This window comes from Protopterus annectens, chromosome 10.part0, assembly GCF_019279795.1.
Source record: "Protopterus annectens isolate FY-2018-M chromosome 10.part0, PAN1.0, whole genome shotgun sequence".
Lineage (NCBI taxonomy): Eukaryota > Metazoa > Chordata > Ceratodontiformes > Protopteridae > Protopterus > Protopterus annectens.
The window spans coordinates 1,493,653,197-1,493,671,982 of record NC_056744.1 but is presented as its reverse complement, the minus strand read 5'-3'; the positions used below and the strand labels follow the sequence as shown (position 1 = coordinate 1,493,671,982).

Below are 18,786 nucleotides of genomic sequence, written 5' to 3'. Positions count from 1 at the left end.
CTTAGTCGGGTTTCTATGCACCAGTCCTTTAGCCTGGCACATCTCAGCCAGCTGGCTCCTTGTCAACTTTCCGTACTCCTCTGCTGACATGCTGCCTGCTCTCCCTGACTAAGCTAACAAAAGAAATAAAACAATTGTGATCTGAACTCTGAGTATTCACTGTGTGACTGATTTAGAGTAAAAAACACCTTCAGTGATCACTGTACACAACTACAGGAATTCACTCTACCCACACCACTACAAGCCAATTAGTATTTACCAACCAATTAATGTGTGGTGTGGATATCCTGGATATCCTACCACTGCCAAGCAATTAATATGTGACGCCCGTGCACTGGCCCAGCAGTCAACGAGCCTCAGTCCTCACCACTAACACCAGTGGGGGGGCTTCCATATAGGGAAAGGACAATAAATACACACACACAGTAAAGTTCAATTTCCCTTAAGAGCACATAGAGATCACAGTCAGTCTGGGGCTGGTTTCTCCAGGTCCCCAATAAGACTCCCCACTAGCACAGCTAAAGGTTCCAGATCTCAGCCTAATGGGCAAGCTAAAACCTCCAGCACCCGCTCTGTCCAACCAGTGCTTCATGTCCCTGCCCAAGTAGCTGACACACACTTTGAGATGAGAGTTATATACAACTGCACAGACACTCCTGGGGAAGGCTGGCACAGGTTCTCCAGCTGTGCCCCTTTTATCCAGACTATACGGTAGTACCAGCTGCCACCACCCACTAATATCAGCTACTCAAAAGCCCTTCTGAAAGGATGTCCAATTATTACTGTGCAATATTATCGAAATGGTAAGTGTGACTGGACAGTCAAGGCTTATTAGAGTGACTTGGTACAGTATCACTATATACATGCAATGTACTCTAGAGCTTAAATTAACTCTACATAAAACAGCCACAGTTGAAAGGTTTAAAATATTTAATAATAAATAATAAAAACACAAGACAATACTTCTTACTACACAGTGTTACTCAAGAGTTCGGAGATCACAGAGAAATACTTAAAATAATACCGTAGAAAAGTACACAGAAAAACAATTAGAAATAGCTAGGAATTAGGAAGATTAGACTAAGAGAAAACACAGTTCTAAATAACTTACATCTAGAACAAGACAGTGCTGGTAATGTTGGATGTTCTCAAGACAAATGCTCAGAGCTCTCTGATTCTGTCTCTTTAAATTGATAACACAGAGCTGCTCACATGACATCATTCTTCACACTTCTGTGGTGCTCCCAGGCTAACAGAAACTAAATTTACATTTTTTACACATGGTCAGAAACCAGAGCAATAAAGGACATTTATACATGCAAATTCTAGCCATTAAAACCTGGTCTTAAAACAATAGGCAAAATTCCTTCATCCAGACATATCGGCTCCGAATTCTGACATCAAAGATGGTCATAATTCTTACAGCAGAGTGCACTGTTACATTTTTGCAGTTCAATATCCAAGGCAGTCTTTTTACATTTAAGAGAACAAACCTATGGCTTACATTACTATTTACAAATGACAGAATTATCTACAAAATTCAATCTGGCTAGGCTGGCAGCCTTCACCTATCTTCCCACCTATCATGGAATTAATCAGGGCATAGGGAACTTCCAAACACTGGAACTGTCTGTGTTTGGATTCATCAAGAGCAGGTCATGCTTACTCCACCTGGCAGATTATTTTGAAAATATTACCAAAGCAGTGGATGAAGGCAAAATGGTACACACTGCACACCTCGACCTGGCCAAAGCTTTTGAAACAGTTCCTCACTCAGCCATAATAGAAAAGCTAAATGAACTGGGAATAAACCCCTGTAACCCAGTGGGTTGCTAGCTGGCTCATAGACAGGATGCAGATAATAAGAAAAGGGGAAATTTACCTCCATAAAGAGACCAGTCACCAGTGGAGTTCCCTAGGGTTCTGTGCTGGAACATTGTCTCTTTGGCATCTACTTTTCTGAACTAAAAGCTAATACCAAAGGGCTCTGGTTGACTTAAGTTTGCAGATGATTGCAAGCTATGAGTAGTCACTGAATCCCTAAATGACTTAGCCATTCTGCAGGAAGGTTTTTCTCAAATAAATAGCTGCTGTCAAAGTCATGGTCTGAAACTTAATGTCAAAAAATGTGTTATTTTTTTCCTTTGGGAAGTCAACTACCCCAAGGAACTACGACATTAGTAATATTCCCCTAAGCTTTGACCCAGTTGTTTGGGATTTGGGTACTTATGTTGACAGTGACCTAACTTTTGACCAACATGGGTCTATTGTTGCAATAAAATCCTTTTATATTACACAGCGTATAAACAAAGGGATTGCATTTAAATCTAAGGATGTCATAATTCCCTTTTACTCAGCCCTCATTAAGCCAATCAATGAATTAAATACCCCCTTTTGGCATGTATTAACCCAGACACATGCAACAACTGGAACACCTATACAGATACCTTACTAAAAGAATACTGGGTCTACACAACATGTCCTACATGGACTGACTCAGAGCCCTGTCACTATAGTTGGTATCCTACAGACTGCTAAGAAGTGACCTGTGTCTGGCATACAAGACATCCTCTGACCCATTACTGATGGATTTACTGCACGTCAGCCAGTTATATAGCATCAACAATACTCTGTCTAGGGATCTAAACCTCTTCGGCAACATCAAAAGAATGGTTTGGAGGGTCAGGTATATTTTGCAGAGGATACTGCTGCTGAGGAACAGACTCCCCATCCACATAAAATCAAGTTCATCCCTGTGCATTTTCAAATGCAACTTACATCTATGGATGGGAAACAGAAAATTTACCCCAGGACTGCCCCCTGTACTACTAATGGACAGATGCAGTTCCTAATTGCTTTATCCCATGCATTGGTTGCCTCAAATTATTTGTGATATGATCCCACTTATTCTCTTTGAAGATTATATATAATTATCGACCATGGGATGAGTAAGGCCAATGTGTAACCAAATGGGATTGAGCACAAAAAGGAAAATCAGCTGTTCTTAAAATGGCCCACAAGGTCAGCTAGCCTAATACTTACCTATGATCAGTAATTTTGGATTTGGATAGTGCTTACTTATGATCTTATGATCAGTAGGATCTGGAATTGGTTAGTATTTACCTATGATCTTATGATCAGTAGGATCTGGAATTGGTTAGTACCTGTTTATGATCATGTGATCAGCAGGCTGTGGAATAGGTTAGTACTCATCCATGTGATCCTGTGATCAGTAGGCTCTGGAATTGCCATATGCTTACCTATGATCCTGTGATCAGTGGGATCTGGCATTGGTTAGTACTTACCTATGAACGATATGATCTGGCATTGGTTAATACTTACTTACCTATGATCCCGTGATCAGTAGAATCTGGAGTAGGTTAGTGTTTAACTATGATCTTATGATCAGTAGGATCTGGAATTGGTTAGTACCTGTTTGTGATCAGCAGGCTGTGGAATAGGTTAGTACTCATCCATGTGATCCTATGACCAGTAGGATCTGGAACTGGATAGTACTTACCTATAATCCTGTTTATCAGTAGGATCTGGAATTACTGTCTAATGCCACTACTTACTGTGTTTTGCATCATTCATTAAGGATAGCAATGTGAGCTATTCCAACATACCATTTAAGGAAGCCCTGCTATTTGGACCAGAAATTAGTGAGCATCTGAAAAAGATTCAATAAAAATGTAGACCTTCACAGTGACAAGTTTTAGATTTCTTCAGCTACAACATTCCTTCTCTATGAAGCAGAGATATTGGCAGTACTATTGGTTTAGATGTAACCACAATCACAGCAGTATGAGGTAGCTGGAAGTCTTATTGTGGTTTCCATATAGCAGGGTTAATGACCCAAATTACAGGGTCTTCAGCAATTTTCAGCAACTTAAGGCCAACCTTTTTGTTTTCCAACTGCTTCTAATTCTTTATTTAATTCCATATCTTCAGAGACAGTCAGAGGATTTGTCTTCCTCCCCATTGCAGTATGGTAGTCTATCACATCTCTATATGGGTCAGGGAGAAAATAAAAATATTTATTCTGTAACTTTTTTCTGCCCATCCTTCACACATGACTCCTGAAGAATGTCCTATATTTAAAAAAAAGCAAGCAAAATATGTGTAAATATTAATAATATGATTGTGGTATGGTGCATCAGCTTCGGGAGGGGGGTAGCTCACTCCTACCCATTCTGCAGGAAGACTAGTATGCATATAAGTCAGCACCTTCCAGTTTCTTACAAATGGTCTGTCTCAGACTGTTAGCGATGCTTGACCTATTCTGTTAATGGTGTGCCTAGGTGTGCAAGCTCTTTTCTTCGCTAACCAATACAAAATGTTCACACTACTTTTCTTTTTCCCATCCTCACATTGGGCACACAAGATAAGCCTTACTACATCCATGATCCGTGCACCAGTTTTACTCTTCATCTCTGTTTCTTCTTATGATGGAGCTCATCAATAGGACATCTCAGTCCTATGCAAAAATGTTACATATTGTTTTCTTCTTGTGCAAGTAGATGTGGTTTCTTGTCCATTGATGGTAATTATTCCATTCAGTTATACTTCCATTATAGAGGAACCCACTTGCTAAATCACTCTTCAGGGAAGCACTTCTTGTCTGTACATGTATTCTGCTTGTGCCTGTATGGTTACGTTAATTTCAGTAAAATCTCAAACCCAAGAATTCCCTGACAAGTACGGTCTGTTATTTAAGCCTCTCAGAAACCATTCACTCAAGACATATAGAAAGAGAAATAAAAAAAAATCCACTCAACAACTTTTTGAAAAGGTTCTATATTTGTACTCAGCAGAAATAGTTTGACTCTTTCGTATGTTTGTTTTACATGCCCCACTTTATCTCACTGAGTTTTTTTGACTGAGTCATTAAGCTAACGATCCCTAAACTTCACATTAAGATAATTAGCAACTTCTTCAACATTTCCACTGTATGATCAGTGCTTTGTCCTATTAAATCTTATGCCATCCCCATCCAACAGAGCATCTACTATAAAAACAAAACTTAAGTACCCTTATAAAATAAGAAAACTGCTTTGGTGTGATTTATTTAAGATTACTACAGACGAGCATACCAACACTGACCTAACCAACCTCCCCTTATGTAGTGTCAAAGTATTTCTGTAGAGGTCTGCATGCCTTCATTCCACAATCTGGGGGCTTTAGTCTACACTTACAGTTTCTAAATATACTACCTCCAAAGCTGCACCAAGAAACGGAAAAGAAATTAAGTGTAATTCCCTTTTGTTAGAACAGATGTGGCCTCAGAGGTAGTATATTTAGTCATCATGGGGTCTGAGGATGAGGACTCTACAACAGGAGGTGCCAGGTCGAAGTATCGCAGGAAACAAAAATGCTGGATCATGCGTTTCATCATAAAATCCTGGTGCTATGACGAACAGGAGGAACTCTGTGGTCAGTTAGGCCACACAGTACGTTTGACAGCTGTATCTGAATGTAAATCCTATCTGTTGTATCTTCTTGGATAAGCAAGTTTCTGAGTTATAGACAAGCTCAACGAAAACACCATACTTGACATTCCACAAGGAGAAGATTTCACTTCATACTAACCTCTCCTTCGTGGCAGAAGTGGTCACTCTGACCTATGTGAATCAATATATTCACTTACTTCTGTGTGGAGACATGTGTAAATGGGTGTGCCTTCATTGAAGGTTGTGCGTCAGGGCCAGCAACTCTGCACATAAAAATCTACTGCCAATCATTAGCGGACCGGAGTTCTGCTGTGGTGACCCCTAACAGGGAAAAGCCAAAAGACACAACAACAATAACTTATTTACTCCAGCTGTTCTAGCATGGGAGAATTCCCTTTTTACTGCATGGATGTACCCATAGGTTCATAGGTTGGTACTAGGCTATCGGCCCTAGGGCCTATGTGAGCCTAGCCATAACAATTCCCTGGATATTTCTTCCTACATTATTTACTTTTCTGGCATTTGAGATACTGTGCAGAAAGAACTAAAACATCCTTTGAAGATGACAGACTACTTTCCCTGTCTTTGGCAAATAAAACAATATTGTAATGAAAGCAGTGTTGGCTACACAGTCCGTGAAAATCAGTTATCAGGAATCACCAGGAAGGTGCACTATAACACATTTCTGTTTCCACACCTTTCTTCTCGAACACTACTCTAAATGACATTTGTGCAGCTGTCACATGGCCAGCATCTAAGATTTTTGTGAGTCACTATATGCTTGACATCATGTCAGTGTTTTGCCTTGCCTGGAGCATGTCCCCATCATTATAACAACCGGTATGGTATCTTAGGACACTGTCTGGACAGAACTGTAACAAATCAATGTCTTTATTGTTAGATACAAAAGTTGTTGATAAATACCATAATGCTAGATCTGTCATAGTTAGACCATCCCAACAACCTCTCAGTCTATATGACCATACATCTCACACATCCAGTTAAACAACATATTTATAAAATAAAGTGCAACCTTTCCAACTGTAATCTAGAAATGTTCATTACTGCACTATCATTTATTAACTGGAAATTCCTAAAAATCCTCCCATTAGACGATGCTGTAAATTAATTCAGTACATTACTAAATAGTAACGAAAAAACACACAACCTCAAACAGGAAAAAGTAAAATATTGGCGCTGTTCTCCAGTAACAATAAAGTCTTTCCTCTTCTGTAGAATGTAAAACCAGTAGTTCTGTTAAACCAAAGTCCAAAAGTCCACCAGGCCACCAGGTTAATATTTACAAAGCATCAGTTTATTCCAAATAAAAAATAAAAATTCAATAGATTAAGCGCTTTCATCTCCCATATGGAGACTTCATCAGAATGTGTTGTACGTACACATCCTCAGTTTAAATACATCTTGGTAAAACCATTAGTTAATTGGTCTTAGATTCTAATAGGCTGGCCATTTATTGTTACTTTTCACATTACTAAATATCCCTGCACCTCTTAGAAGGAAGAGACTAAAAATAAATAATGTAACTTGTCTGTCCAAAAAGAGTAGAATGTTATTGCAGGATAGAGAAAAAGCATGGAAAGAATGGGAAAAATATAACGCACCTCGATAGCTTAAACTTCAGAACGCTTCACAACTGTACTAAAATGCAAATGAAGACAAAAACTGTACTATAATAATGTTCATAGTAATACTAAACACAGCCCTGAAAATTTTCATTATCTATTAAAGAAATCATGCATCCCAGACAAAAATTCAACCCAAACCCCTCTCTTGATAACTCACCACTCACAGTTCAACTCTTATTTTATATATATACTGTAGCTTTTTTAACCAAGGATTCCTCAGCATCTAATGCCAACCCTGCCCAGCAGCCACATATCGTTACATCCACTTCCACCTTCAGATCTATGCCCACATCGTATATAAAACTAGTCTTAAACTTAAACCATTCTTTTCTTCAGTTGATGACCTTCCAAGCGATTACCTAAAAATAGCAGCCAGTAACATTGCCTAGCCTATCTCAATACCTATAAATAGGTCAGTCCAGGAATCCCACCTTCCATCTCCTGGAAAAAGTCACACATTATCCCTCTGCACAAAGGAGGAAATTCAACAGACGTTAATAACTTTAACAACCTTATCCTCCCTTGCCAAAATACTTGAAAAATGAATTTAAAAACAATTGCTAGACTATCTCCTGCAGGAAGAATGCCTATCCCATTCACAACGTGGTTTCTGTCCTTCCCATAGTACTGGCATTGCCCTTCTAACCCATATAGATAATGCCAGTAAAGCTAGGGGTAATGAAAACTAGTCTCTTCCTTATTTGTAGACTTGTCTAAAGCCTTCAACACAGTTTGTCACAGCAAACTGCTACTTCAGATGTCCTCACTAGGTCTCCCTCAGCTCACCCTGCTGTGCTTCAAACACTACCTGTCCAATAGGTATCAGTCAGCAAAATGGCACTCCATGCTCTCTCCATACCTCCCAGTCACCACTGGTGTACCATAAGGCTCTGCCCTTCACCCCCCCCTTTAATATTTTCACCAACACCCTCTATACAACCACACAATAGGCCACCCCAATACAATACACAGATTATTCCACTCTTATTTGCACATCTGACAACATGATACACTTCCCAAAAATTACTCCGGAAGCTTTAACAGCCACTGAAAAATGACTTCATAACTCACAACTCATACTCAACCCAAAAAAGACCAAAATACTACTTTTTCTCAAATCCATCTCTTTAGAAAAAACAAAATTTAAAGTCCCCTCTCTTAATAATACAGCCATTGATGTCACTTCTTATAGCAAATTATTAAGGGTGATAGTGGATGATAATCTTAAATTCGACCTGCATATACAAAATTGCATAAAACTAGGGATGCTTTACAGAGTCAAAAAAATTTCTCATGGATGCAACTATAACTACATTTGTCACTACTTATCTCCTCCCCACATTTCTTTATGGCACTCCATCCTCACTAGCCTCCAGGATTCACAAAAATTAAAACTTGAACAATGCTGTAATAAATTTGCTAAATTTGCAGCTAATAGGCCTTTTAAAACCTACCACCATAGCACTAAAAAGCCTAAATTGGTTAGAACTGCCTCATCAACTAACATATACACAGCTTCATACCACCTATAAAATTACCTGCCATCCATCTGCCTGTCCAGCACTAAAAACATAACTATGTTCCCAGTTGGTTATTGCGATCCATTGACCAAAAACTCCTGTATGTCTACAAACCTATTAAATCTGCAGGGCATTGCCTGTACCCATACAAGGTCGCTAAGGCCTATAACTCCTTACCTGTATCCATCAGGTCAGTACCCTCCCTCCCATCTTTCAAAACCATTCTGAAAGACTTCCTAGCTAAAATGTGTCTCTGTTCTTGGTCAAAACCAAGATAAACTATATCCCTAAATGTGAACAAGTACCTTTTCATTTCTATTACCTCCTTACTCTCCCTTCTTCACTTGCTTCCTTACTTCTATCAAATTCTCTTCCCTGACTTTCTCTCTAAATATACCATAAGTCTGTTTTCCCTCACTTCATATTGCAATTTCTGCTTATATTAGACTAACTTACCTTTACTTTCTCTACAAACTGCCTAAAATTTCTGTAAATATTGAATGATTGTCATATAACTTGTACTGATTCTTAACCAAAGTTTTTATATTATGTCTAATTTGTTATAATTATTTAAACTACAGATGTTTTTGTTTTATTTTTAGAGATTGTAAAATTATTGTTCTTAAAATGTTTTGTAATCATTTCCAGCTATTTTACCCTGGGCCTCTGCAGTCGGACTTTCCCGGTAATAAAATGTCAGTAAGTACATCCATACATACATACATAAATAACATCTGCTCTGTTGCTGCTAGAGAATCTTTATTCCTCTATTGCCTTCTGATTTAGAGCTTGCTTTGGGTTGATCCATAAGTGTATAAGGCTGCTAAAGGCACTGTACTGTGGGACAGGGAGAAGCTGTCAGCCTATACAGCCTAGGAAAGTTTTACCTTCTGAGCAAACTATCAACTTAAGCATCAAACCTGACAAATACTATGGCAAATGATTCTCCTTCGTAGAGACTTAACATTATGGTACTTCACCTATACTTTGATTTTCCTAAACAGGGTAATTTCACATTTCTTCCATGAAGTCAGTACTAATTCTGGTGTTCATTTTTTTCTACTACATTATGATGGCAATGTTTGCTTATTAATAACAACAACAAAGAGCTGTGTAAAGCTGTTGGAGATGAAATGAAGATGTGGTGATGCTAAGAACATGAAATTAACAGGGAAAGATGATTTGCTTCAATTAGCTAACAAAGATTTCAAATCATATTCACAGTGAAATGTGATCCACAACAATTCTTTAGAATATTACTTTTTTAATCTTTTCCATTATAGGAAATCAAGTCGTTTACACTGAGGTATGTACAAAACCTTTGTAATATAGTTTTGTATTTGAGTGTATCTATGAGTTTTGCTAACATAATTATTAGTACTTCATTTGTGTTTTCTCTCCCTGGATTATTCTACAGACTCACAGAAGACCAGAAAAAGAGTGATGTCCCAAATGTTGTAGCCGGAGAAATGAGTCTCGGGGTGTACAAAGGCCCCCTGCAGTATAGTGTATGGAAGGAAATGAACTCTATCCTTAATCCTGGTAAGTTAAACCATTTCTGCAAAATTAGATATAAATAATTTCACTGAAATATCAACATCTGTTTTGTTGTCCCTTATAGCCATCATTCTCAGTTTCAATTATTTACCTGAAATTAGACGTTTGCACTGTAAAGTTTGTAAAACAATTTACATTTAAAAGCTACTCATTGTGTATCCTGCATGTCTTTTTTAATAACATTTAGGGTTTTATCATGAAAAAGAATACTATCCCATAATGATTAATGTTTGTATATTTCAAGGCTAAATATCTTCAACCTCTAATGTTGTGCTAACACTTTCAGTGCAGAAGACTTTGGTAGGACCAGCAAGTGATTGCATTACCTCACTGTTGCCTCTGTAATTTGGATTCCTCACTTGGATTTTCTCACTGTTAATACTGCCCAGTTCAGCAGGTGCGTTACATCTGTAGTTACAGTGTGCTTGTCTGTGCCCACATGTGCATTAGATAAGAAGCTGATAATTTACTGCAAGCATGTGGTCATCACTGTAAACACATGGTCATGACCGTGTCTGTGCCCACATGTGCATTAGATAAGAAGCTGATAATTTACTGCAAGCATGTGGTCATCACTGTAAACACATGGTCATGACCTTGTCTGTGCTCACAGGTGCGTTAGATAAGAAGCTGATAAATTACTGCAAGCATGTGGTCATCACTGTAAACACATGGTCATGACCTTGTCTGTGCCCACATGTGCATTAGATAAGAAGCTGATAATTTACTGCAAGCATGTGGTCATCACTGTAAACACATGGTCATGACCTTGTCTGTGCTCACATGTGCATTAGATAAGAAGCTGATAATTTACTGCAAACATGTGGTCATTACTGTAAACACATGGTCATGACCTTGTCTGTGCCCACATGTGCATTAGATAAGAAGCTGATAAATTACTGCAAGCATGTGGTCACTACTGTAAACACATGGTCATGACCTTGTCTGTACCCACATGTGCGTTAGATAAGAAGCTGATAATTCACTGCAAGCACATGGTCATGACTGTAAGCACATGGTCATGACCTTGTCTGTGCCCACATGTGCATTGGATAAGAAGCTGATAATTTACTGCAAGCATGTGGTCATCACTGTAAACACATGGTCATGACCTTGTCTGTGCCCACATGTGCATTAGATAAGAAGCTGATAATTTACTGCAAGCATGTGGTCATTACTGTAAACACATGGTCATGACCTTGTCTGTGCCCACATGTGCATTAGATAAGAAGCTGATAATTTACTGCAAGCATGTGGTCATTACTGTAAACACATGGTCATGACCTTGTCTGTGCCCACATGTACATTAGATAAGAAGCTGATAATTTACTGCAAGCATGTGGTCATCATTGTAAACACATGGTCATGACTCGCTGGATATTTGTAGGTAAGTATAATGACAATTTTATTCTAGCTCAGCACCATGCCAAACATTATAGTTTTAATTCATCCCTAACAGATAAGTGACCGCAATCAAAACTGGTAAGGACTTTAGTTTTATTTTGTGAGTTCAAAAAATCAGAACTGCTCTAGTCAGATACACTTTCAGTTTTATAATGTGAGTAAAGCCAGTTGATAACCAGACTGGTAATACTTTGAATGGAAACTTTTTCTTTTTTGAAGTGATAAATAAGAATGAAAGCTTTTTTCTGCTGTCCTCTTACTGTTTCTGTTCCTTCTCCTGCCATGCTTTCTTTTACATGTTCAATCTTGCCTTCCTCTCTGTCTGGTCTTACACTTAGCCCCCCGTTTCTTCTCCAGTTGCTTTACCTGTCCAGCTCACACTCATTACAACTTTTATATAACATGTAAGATCTCTCTCTCTCTCTCTCTCTCTCTCTCTCTCTCTCTATATATATATATGTATGTATATTGTACATAAGCACATATAAATGTGTGTACCTGTATCTATATATCTCTTCCTCTCTTTCTTTCTTTCTCTCTCTATAAACAGACACATATGAATGCACACACACACACACACACACACACACACACACACACACACACACATACACATGATAACACATGCGCGAGCACAAAAACACACGTGTGTGTGTGTGTGTGTGTGTGTGTGTGTGTGTGTGTGTGTACACACACACACACACACACACACACACACACACATGTATGTATATATATATAGACCCTATAGATACAAAAAGCTCTGGCACTCAGGTTAGTCATGAAGGTACATTATGTTTACTGTCACAAGTAAAAGAAGAAACATACAGAGCACAGTTTCACCAGAGTCACAGACTTGTCAGAGCAAATTAAGAACAAATAAACCTACACCCATTTTAATAGTAAGTAATCAAATGGCCAGTTAAACTTTTTATGTAATAAATACACCTCTCAACTGTACAAATGTTCGCACTGTCAAGATTTTTGCCTCATATTTTTGGCCCGTTTTTCATATAATTGTGATTTTCTAGCAAATTATTGGCAAGTCATTCAAGATTGAAGCCAGAAAATAATGGCAGACATTTCAGTTTCAGACTTCATATCCTAAGTTCATGCTAAAGGAAATCCTGTTATTCCGTCAACTTTCTAAGTTTGTAAGAGCAATATTTAAAACTTGTCCATATTTTTTGGCCTTTGTTCCCCCATTTTTTATGGCTTTGTCCAAATTTCTTACTCTAAGTATGGTAATAAATCAAAATTAGCAATAAATCAAAAGAGAAATGAAATTTGTTATACTTAATAATGTCATGTATAAATTAGTACTTAATAATGTTTATCTTTTGAAAATATTTCAAAACCATGTGTATAAAGTTGCAATATAAATAAGTAAATAGTGCCATCAAGTGGACAAATGCTGTACAACACCCTGTAAGGGGCTACTGTATACCCTGTAAGGGACTGTTTGTCTTTGTCTTTTTCCGGTAAGGGGTCGCCACAACGGAACTCCGATCTGCTAATGATTGGCAGTAGATTTTTATGGTGCCGAGTTGCCAGCCCGACACCCAACCTTCAGCGAAGGCACGCCCATTCACGCATGTCTTTCGGAGGCCACGCGACCGCGGGGAGGGCATGCAGACTCCACACAGAAGGCACTCCCTGCACACTAGCTGAGAATCGAACAGGAGAACCTCTTGCTGTGAGGCAAAAACGCAACCGCTGTACCACCGCGGCTTCCTATACCCTGTAAGGCACTGATGATCCTTAAATGTTCCCTTTTAACATCTTTTGTTGCATAGATCTTGATGTTTGAATAGTACACTTTGATCAAGGTGACCATTTTATTACAGGACCTAAACTGGGACACTTGAGGGCCGCCCGAGAAACCATGTCTGCAGTCCCATTCTCCTGGCCCTCATGGGAGTGGAGATAGGGCTTCCATTTCATCTCTCACCAGGGCAGACAGGCTGGCCTCCCATCCTTCACCCGGCACAGTGGGGATGCCAGTCTGTGAATGGCACCACTCAGCAGGCAAGAGGTCACATGCCAGGAGGCTCAAAGAGATGCACATTCGTCGGTGCCTGGCACCATGGGGGAGAGAGACTGAGGTGTGCTGCAAAATGTGCAGAGATGGGGAGACCCAGGACTATCTCCCCTGTGAGTTTGAAAGCCCTAGGTGCAAGGCAAAGGGGAGAATCAGTGTCACAGAAGTCTGTTTGAGGGACTGTCTGAGTCTTTGCTGCCCAGCAGAGTTCCATAAGGCTGGGAAGATCCTCTGAGATGCTCCAAGAGCACATGCAACACTGCATGATTTGCCAGCAGTCAGGAGATGTACAACCCTGGAAAAGAGCTCTCTCTCCCCTGGGTAGATGTTTAAGCTTGGGGGGGGGGTCTGTCCTGATGGAAGTCTGGAAGGGAGAGAGAGGTGGAAAGTGACTGGAACAGGACAGCTCCCACCTGGGTGAGGGGGTATGGACCATTCCTCCTCTGGGAAGAAAGTCTGGAAGGGGTATAGAGTGGCAGGGTTGGGTGAGGGGGGGGTTCAGGCAGAGCTATCCACAATGGAAGTCCATACAGGTGTGTTTGGCAGACAGCAGCAGTGCCTGGAGAGCTCCTGCCTGGGTGAAAGGATCAGGCAGAGCTCCCTATGATGGAAGTCCTTGAGGAAGCACCATGGTGGATGGCAGAGGGTCCTGAGAGCTCCTGCCAGGGTGAAGGCATCCAACTTCACCCCATAACTGATGGCATCCTTGAAAGTTCTCAAAGTCCCCAGAGCTGCTCTGGATGGGAAAGCAGGGGAACTCTGAAGCCTTCATAAGAGCAGATCTGCCCCTCAGTGGCCAATGGAAGTTCTGGAGGGGCTGGCAGGATCAGAGGGAAGCTCTCCTGAGAAGGTCCGAGGGCATGAGTGATCCGGCATTCTTTGGCAGCCTGCAAGAGACATGGAGGTGGCAGAGTCCCCTGCCATGGGGGGCCACGGCTGGGGAAGGTCTCTTGGCTAGGTCGGCCCTGACAGAAGTCAGTAAGGGTGCTGTGGGCAGATGGGTATGAGGCCTGGAAAGCTCCTGTTTGAGTGAGTGGGATCAGGCAGAGCGCCCCAAGACGGAAGTCCTGGAGTGAGTGACTGATGGATGGTGGCAGAGCATGGAAGGATCCTGCCAGGGTGAAGGCATCTGACCTTACCCCATACCCAATGACATCCCCAAAAATATCACCAAGTCCCCAGAGCTGCTCAGCATGGGAAAGCTGTGCAATTGGCTGCCGCAAGAAGCCAGGTCACCATTCAGACTGAGCGGTCTAAACTGGGACATTTCTGTGTCCCAAAGACAATGTTTGGGATTCCAGGACAGAGACTTCCAAACCAGGACTGTCCTGGAAATACTGGTACTGTTGGTCACCTTGACTTTGAGAGCTTTGACAGCTAATGGCACATTCAAGGATGTGTGCTGTTCTCATTGGCATTCTTTGCCCACATTAAACACTCTACATGTACACATAGCTAAACAATCCATTCATTGGAGCATGTAATTGATGAATTTCAAATGTCTTGCTTGTTTTTAGCTGAAAAAAATGATTACTACAACAGATGTGAAAACAACCCGTATTCAATTTTTTGAACTAGAAAGACAATCATGTTGTAAAGTTTTATTTTTGAAGGAAGAAAGTATCTGTCCACTGTTTCCTTTTTTACAGGAACAATTATATTAATCTCATATGCCCCCCACCAAATATCTGTCCTGGGTCAATAAACACCATTGTTTTTGTATAGCAGGTTTAATTTTAAAGGTGTTGGAATCATACGCTACAGTAAATCTACTATTATCATATGACCTAGTAGTAGCTTCACAGTGCACCAGTAACTCTGATCCTGACATCAGTTTAACTTAAGTATTGTTTTCACAAATTGTGCATCATGACCTTTGGCCAGACATTTAGACATAAGAGACATTGCCTCATTCTCAACTTGCCCTGCATCAGTATAGATTTACTTAGATCTAATATATTGTGCCAGTGGGATATTTTACATACATGTTAGCGATGGCAGCTAGAGCTGAAGATGTCAAAAATGTATTCTTTATGACTCCTTATTGAAATTTTGACACTTGAAATGCCAAGTGCTAACAAGCCAAAAAAAAACAAAAAGACCAAAAGCCAGAAGAGCAGCGTATCTGGAAGATTGCTATTCTCCTTAAACTTCTTTCTTGTGTTTTGAGGTGAAGCCACAAGCCCCACACCCCCTGCAAACTTATACATATCAGCTCTGAGATTGCCATACCTAGGAGAAAAGGGGATATCTCAAAATATAGCCATCTTAGACGGGTCTATATTAGAACATCAAAGTTTCAGAACTTCGAATGTTCTAATATCGACACCTAGTAACCGAAAACCGATAAGACCTAAAATTTAGAACACTGAATTTTTTCCTAGGGAAAAAATTTGCTGTTCCAAAACATATACACACAACACAAATACACCAAACAAACAGCAATCCACACACATACACCTAAAATCTTACATCTAAACCTACACTAAACTGTACATACACCACTATCTACCCACTTACCTTAACCCAAACCCCAACCCTAAGGTCAGTCACTGTCGTACACACACCTCACCCGTGCCCTAACCCTAACTCACCTATCCCACCCTAACCCTCACGTCCACACATTCACTGACCCGCGCCCTAACCCTAACTCACCTATCCCACCCTAACCCTCACGTCCACACAATCGCACACTTACTTGAACCCGACCGTAACTTTCCACCGCAGAGCTGAAAATAGCGAAGCGACAGGAACGGACAACCAAATTCCTTCCCTAGGAAAGAATTTGGTTATCTAAAACTTCACTATTTTCAGCTTTTGCTTATTAGGTGTCGATATTAGAACATTCGAAGTTCTGAAACTTCAATGTTCTAATGTAGACCCTCTTGGACTTATATGCAAGTCCATTTTTTGGGCATTCAGTCTCTATGTTCCAGGACTTGCTGTAGCAGGTCCCAACATTTAAAGTGGTTACCATTCTGACTAAATGGTTTTATCATAAATTGTAGTACTTAATTATCCATCAGTTAATTTAGTCACTTATGTATCCAGGAAGTCTTGTGTGAACAAACTATAAAGCACAGTGAAATAGATACCATATTTGTTAGGCTGCAAAGAGCACACAAACTCTTTGTATTTATTCTCACTACTGTGTCAAAGCAAGCAACAGTCATTAGGTTGTCTTCTCCACATATCCATATCTTTACAGTATTGGTCATTATAGATTATTTGTACTTAAAAGTAAAAAAACACAATTAGGATGGAGTATGTGAGTACAAATGTTGTATCTTTTAGTTGATGGTAGCGATTACCCTCATAGTGGAACACATTCATAGTTAACACCATGTCCTGCAAGGCAGTCAAGAACTCAGTACTTCATGATATATAACAGATATGTCCAAAAATATCTTACAGCCTGTAGACTAGCATTTTGTAGAATGTTAGTGAGTAATGCTTCCACATCTACTGTACATGACAAAGTACTTTATTCTGTATGTATGTCTGACATCTATTTTGAAAAACTGTGCCATTTCTTTAATGTGTGCCCTAACCAAAGATAATTAAGACTTTAAGCTTACTTTCAAAGTTTAATTGGCCAGGTGATTACTTACTATTAAAATGGGTGTAGGTTTATTTGTTATTAATTTGCTCTGACAAGTCTGTGACTCTGGTGAAACTGTGGTCTGTATGTTTCTTCTCTTACTTGTGACAGTAAACATAATGTATCTTCATGACTAACCTGAGTGCCAGAGCTTTTTGCATCTATCTATAGGGTCTATATACATGTGTACACACACACACACACACACACACACACACACACACACACACACACACACACACACACACACACACACACGTGCATTTTTGTGCTTGTGCATGTGATATTGTGTGTGTGTGTGTGTGTGTGTGTGTGTGTGTGTGCATTCATATGTGTCTGTTTATAGACAGAGAGAAAGAGAGGAGAAAGAGAGGAAGAGATATATAGATACAGGGTTCAATTAGGTAACCATGTCCAAAAACATTAGGACTTATAGGTGCAGATGATACTTATTTGTGGGTTTTGGGTAACAGATAAAAATTCTGATAACCAGGATATGCCACAATCAGTTGAATTTTGAGCTGTTTAGTTATCACACCACTTTGTACAGATGAGATAATAAAATCATGAATCTGTTGTTTACAGTAATTAAATGGATCCAAATATAATTGATGATAAAAAATTAGGTTATTTTTTCTTCTAAGCGCTTCTGTCTATGCTAAAATAGGTTGCATTCAGGTAGTTTAAATTGACCTTTGTTTTGTCACCACACTTTAGTCAACTAAACAAATGGTCAGCTGTTGTGGAATATGGCCTTTCCCCAGAAATGATCTCAGAGTTGAAATAATTAGCAGGTGGTGTAGGGGTGCAGACTGACTTGCCCACATGCCAAAACTGTTTTAAGACTTGCATGGTCCAAAGAATGACCTCAGAGCATGAGCAGAACAATGTCAACATTAATGTGCCAACATTTGTGAGGTCAGGTTTTCATCAATTCGGTGATGACCACTATACATAAAAAAAATGTGTGTGTGTGAGTGTCTATAGATATAGATATAGCTATAGATAAAATATATCAGCATAGGTGGATTACACAAAACAGTGTCTGTCAAAGAGGATATGTCAAATAGGAGGTTACTAAGTTATCACCCTAAAAGTCATTTCAAGCCTAGCTGTTTCGTCCCAATGTAATACCAGAGATGCACTAGTCAATACCAGGATTGTCTTTAGTAATGACTGCCCATTTCCAGGAAGGTTGTAGGCGCTGTCCCTAGTACGAATTTACAGTGCCCCGTCCACTTGTCCAGGTTTCTTTTGAACAGTGTCATAGAGGTGCTCTGCTTCACATGAATTGGCAGCCTATTCCAAAGACAAGGCAGTCACTGGGAGACAAATCTGTCCCTCCACCATGTCCTAAACATGTCACAGGCCATATTTAGGTCCCTGGAATGCACAGTGAACACACATTTCACAAAGCACATTAAACAGCAAGTCACTATTACACAAATCCATACAAAATGCCATACCAACTATACAATTAAATAAATAAATGCAGAAAAACAGTATTTTTTTGCAGGGAGCAGTCCCCACTTGCACTCCCCATGTGGGACACTGTACCTCCTCCTAC

The 18,786-nt window shown here is 39.8% G+C and overlaps 1 protein-coding gene across 3 annotated transcripts in view; it reads left to right on the top strand.

The window, feature by feature from the left end:
- Positions 1–18,786, top strand: part of LOC122813674 (zinc-binding protein A33-like) — a 365,959-nt gene that overhangs the window by 200,707 nt on the left and 146,466 nt on the right. For 2 of the 3 annotated variants that reach the window (XM_044086120.1, XM_044086118.1), the window contains exons 4-6: positions 9,265–9,315; positions 9,900–9,922; positions 10,034–10,158. In XM_044086120.1, coding sequence (XP_043942055.1) covers positions 9,265–9,315; positions 9,900–9,922; positions 10,034–10,158 — 199 coding nt within the window. The remainder of the gene's footprint in view (positions 1–9,264; positions 9,316–9,899; positions 9,923–10,033; positions 10,159–18,786) is intronic. The other variant, XM_044086119.1, reaches the window with a different exon arrangement.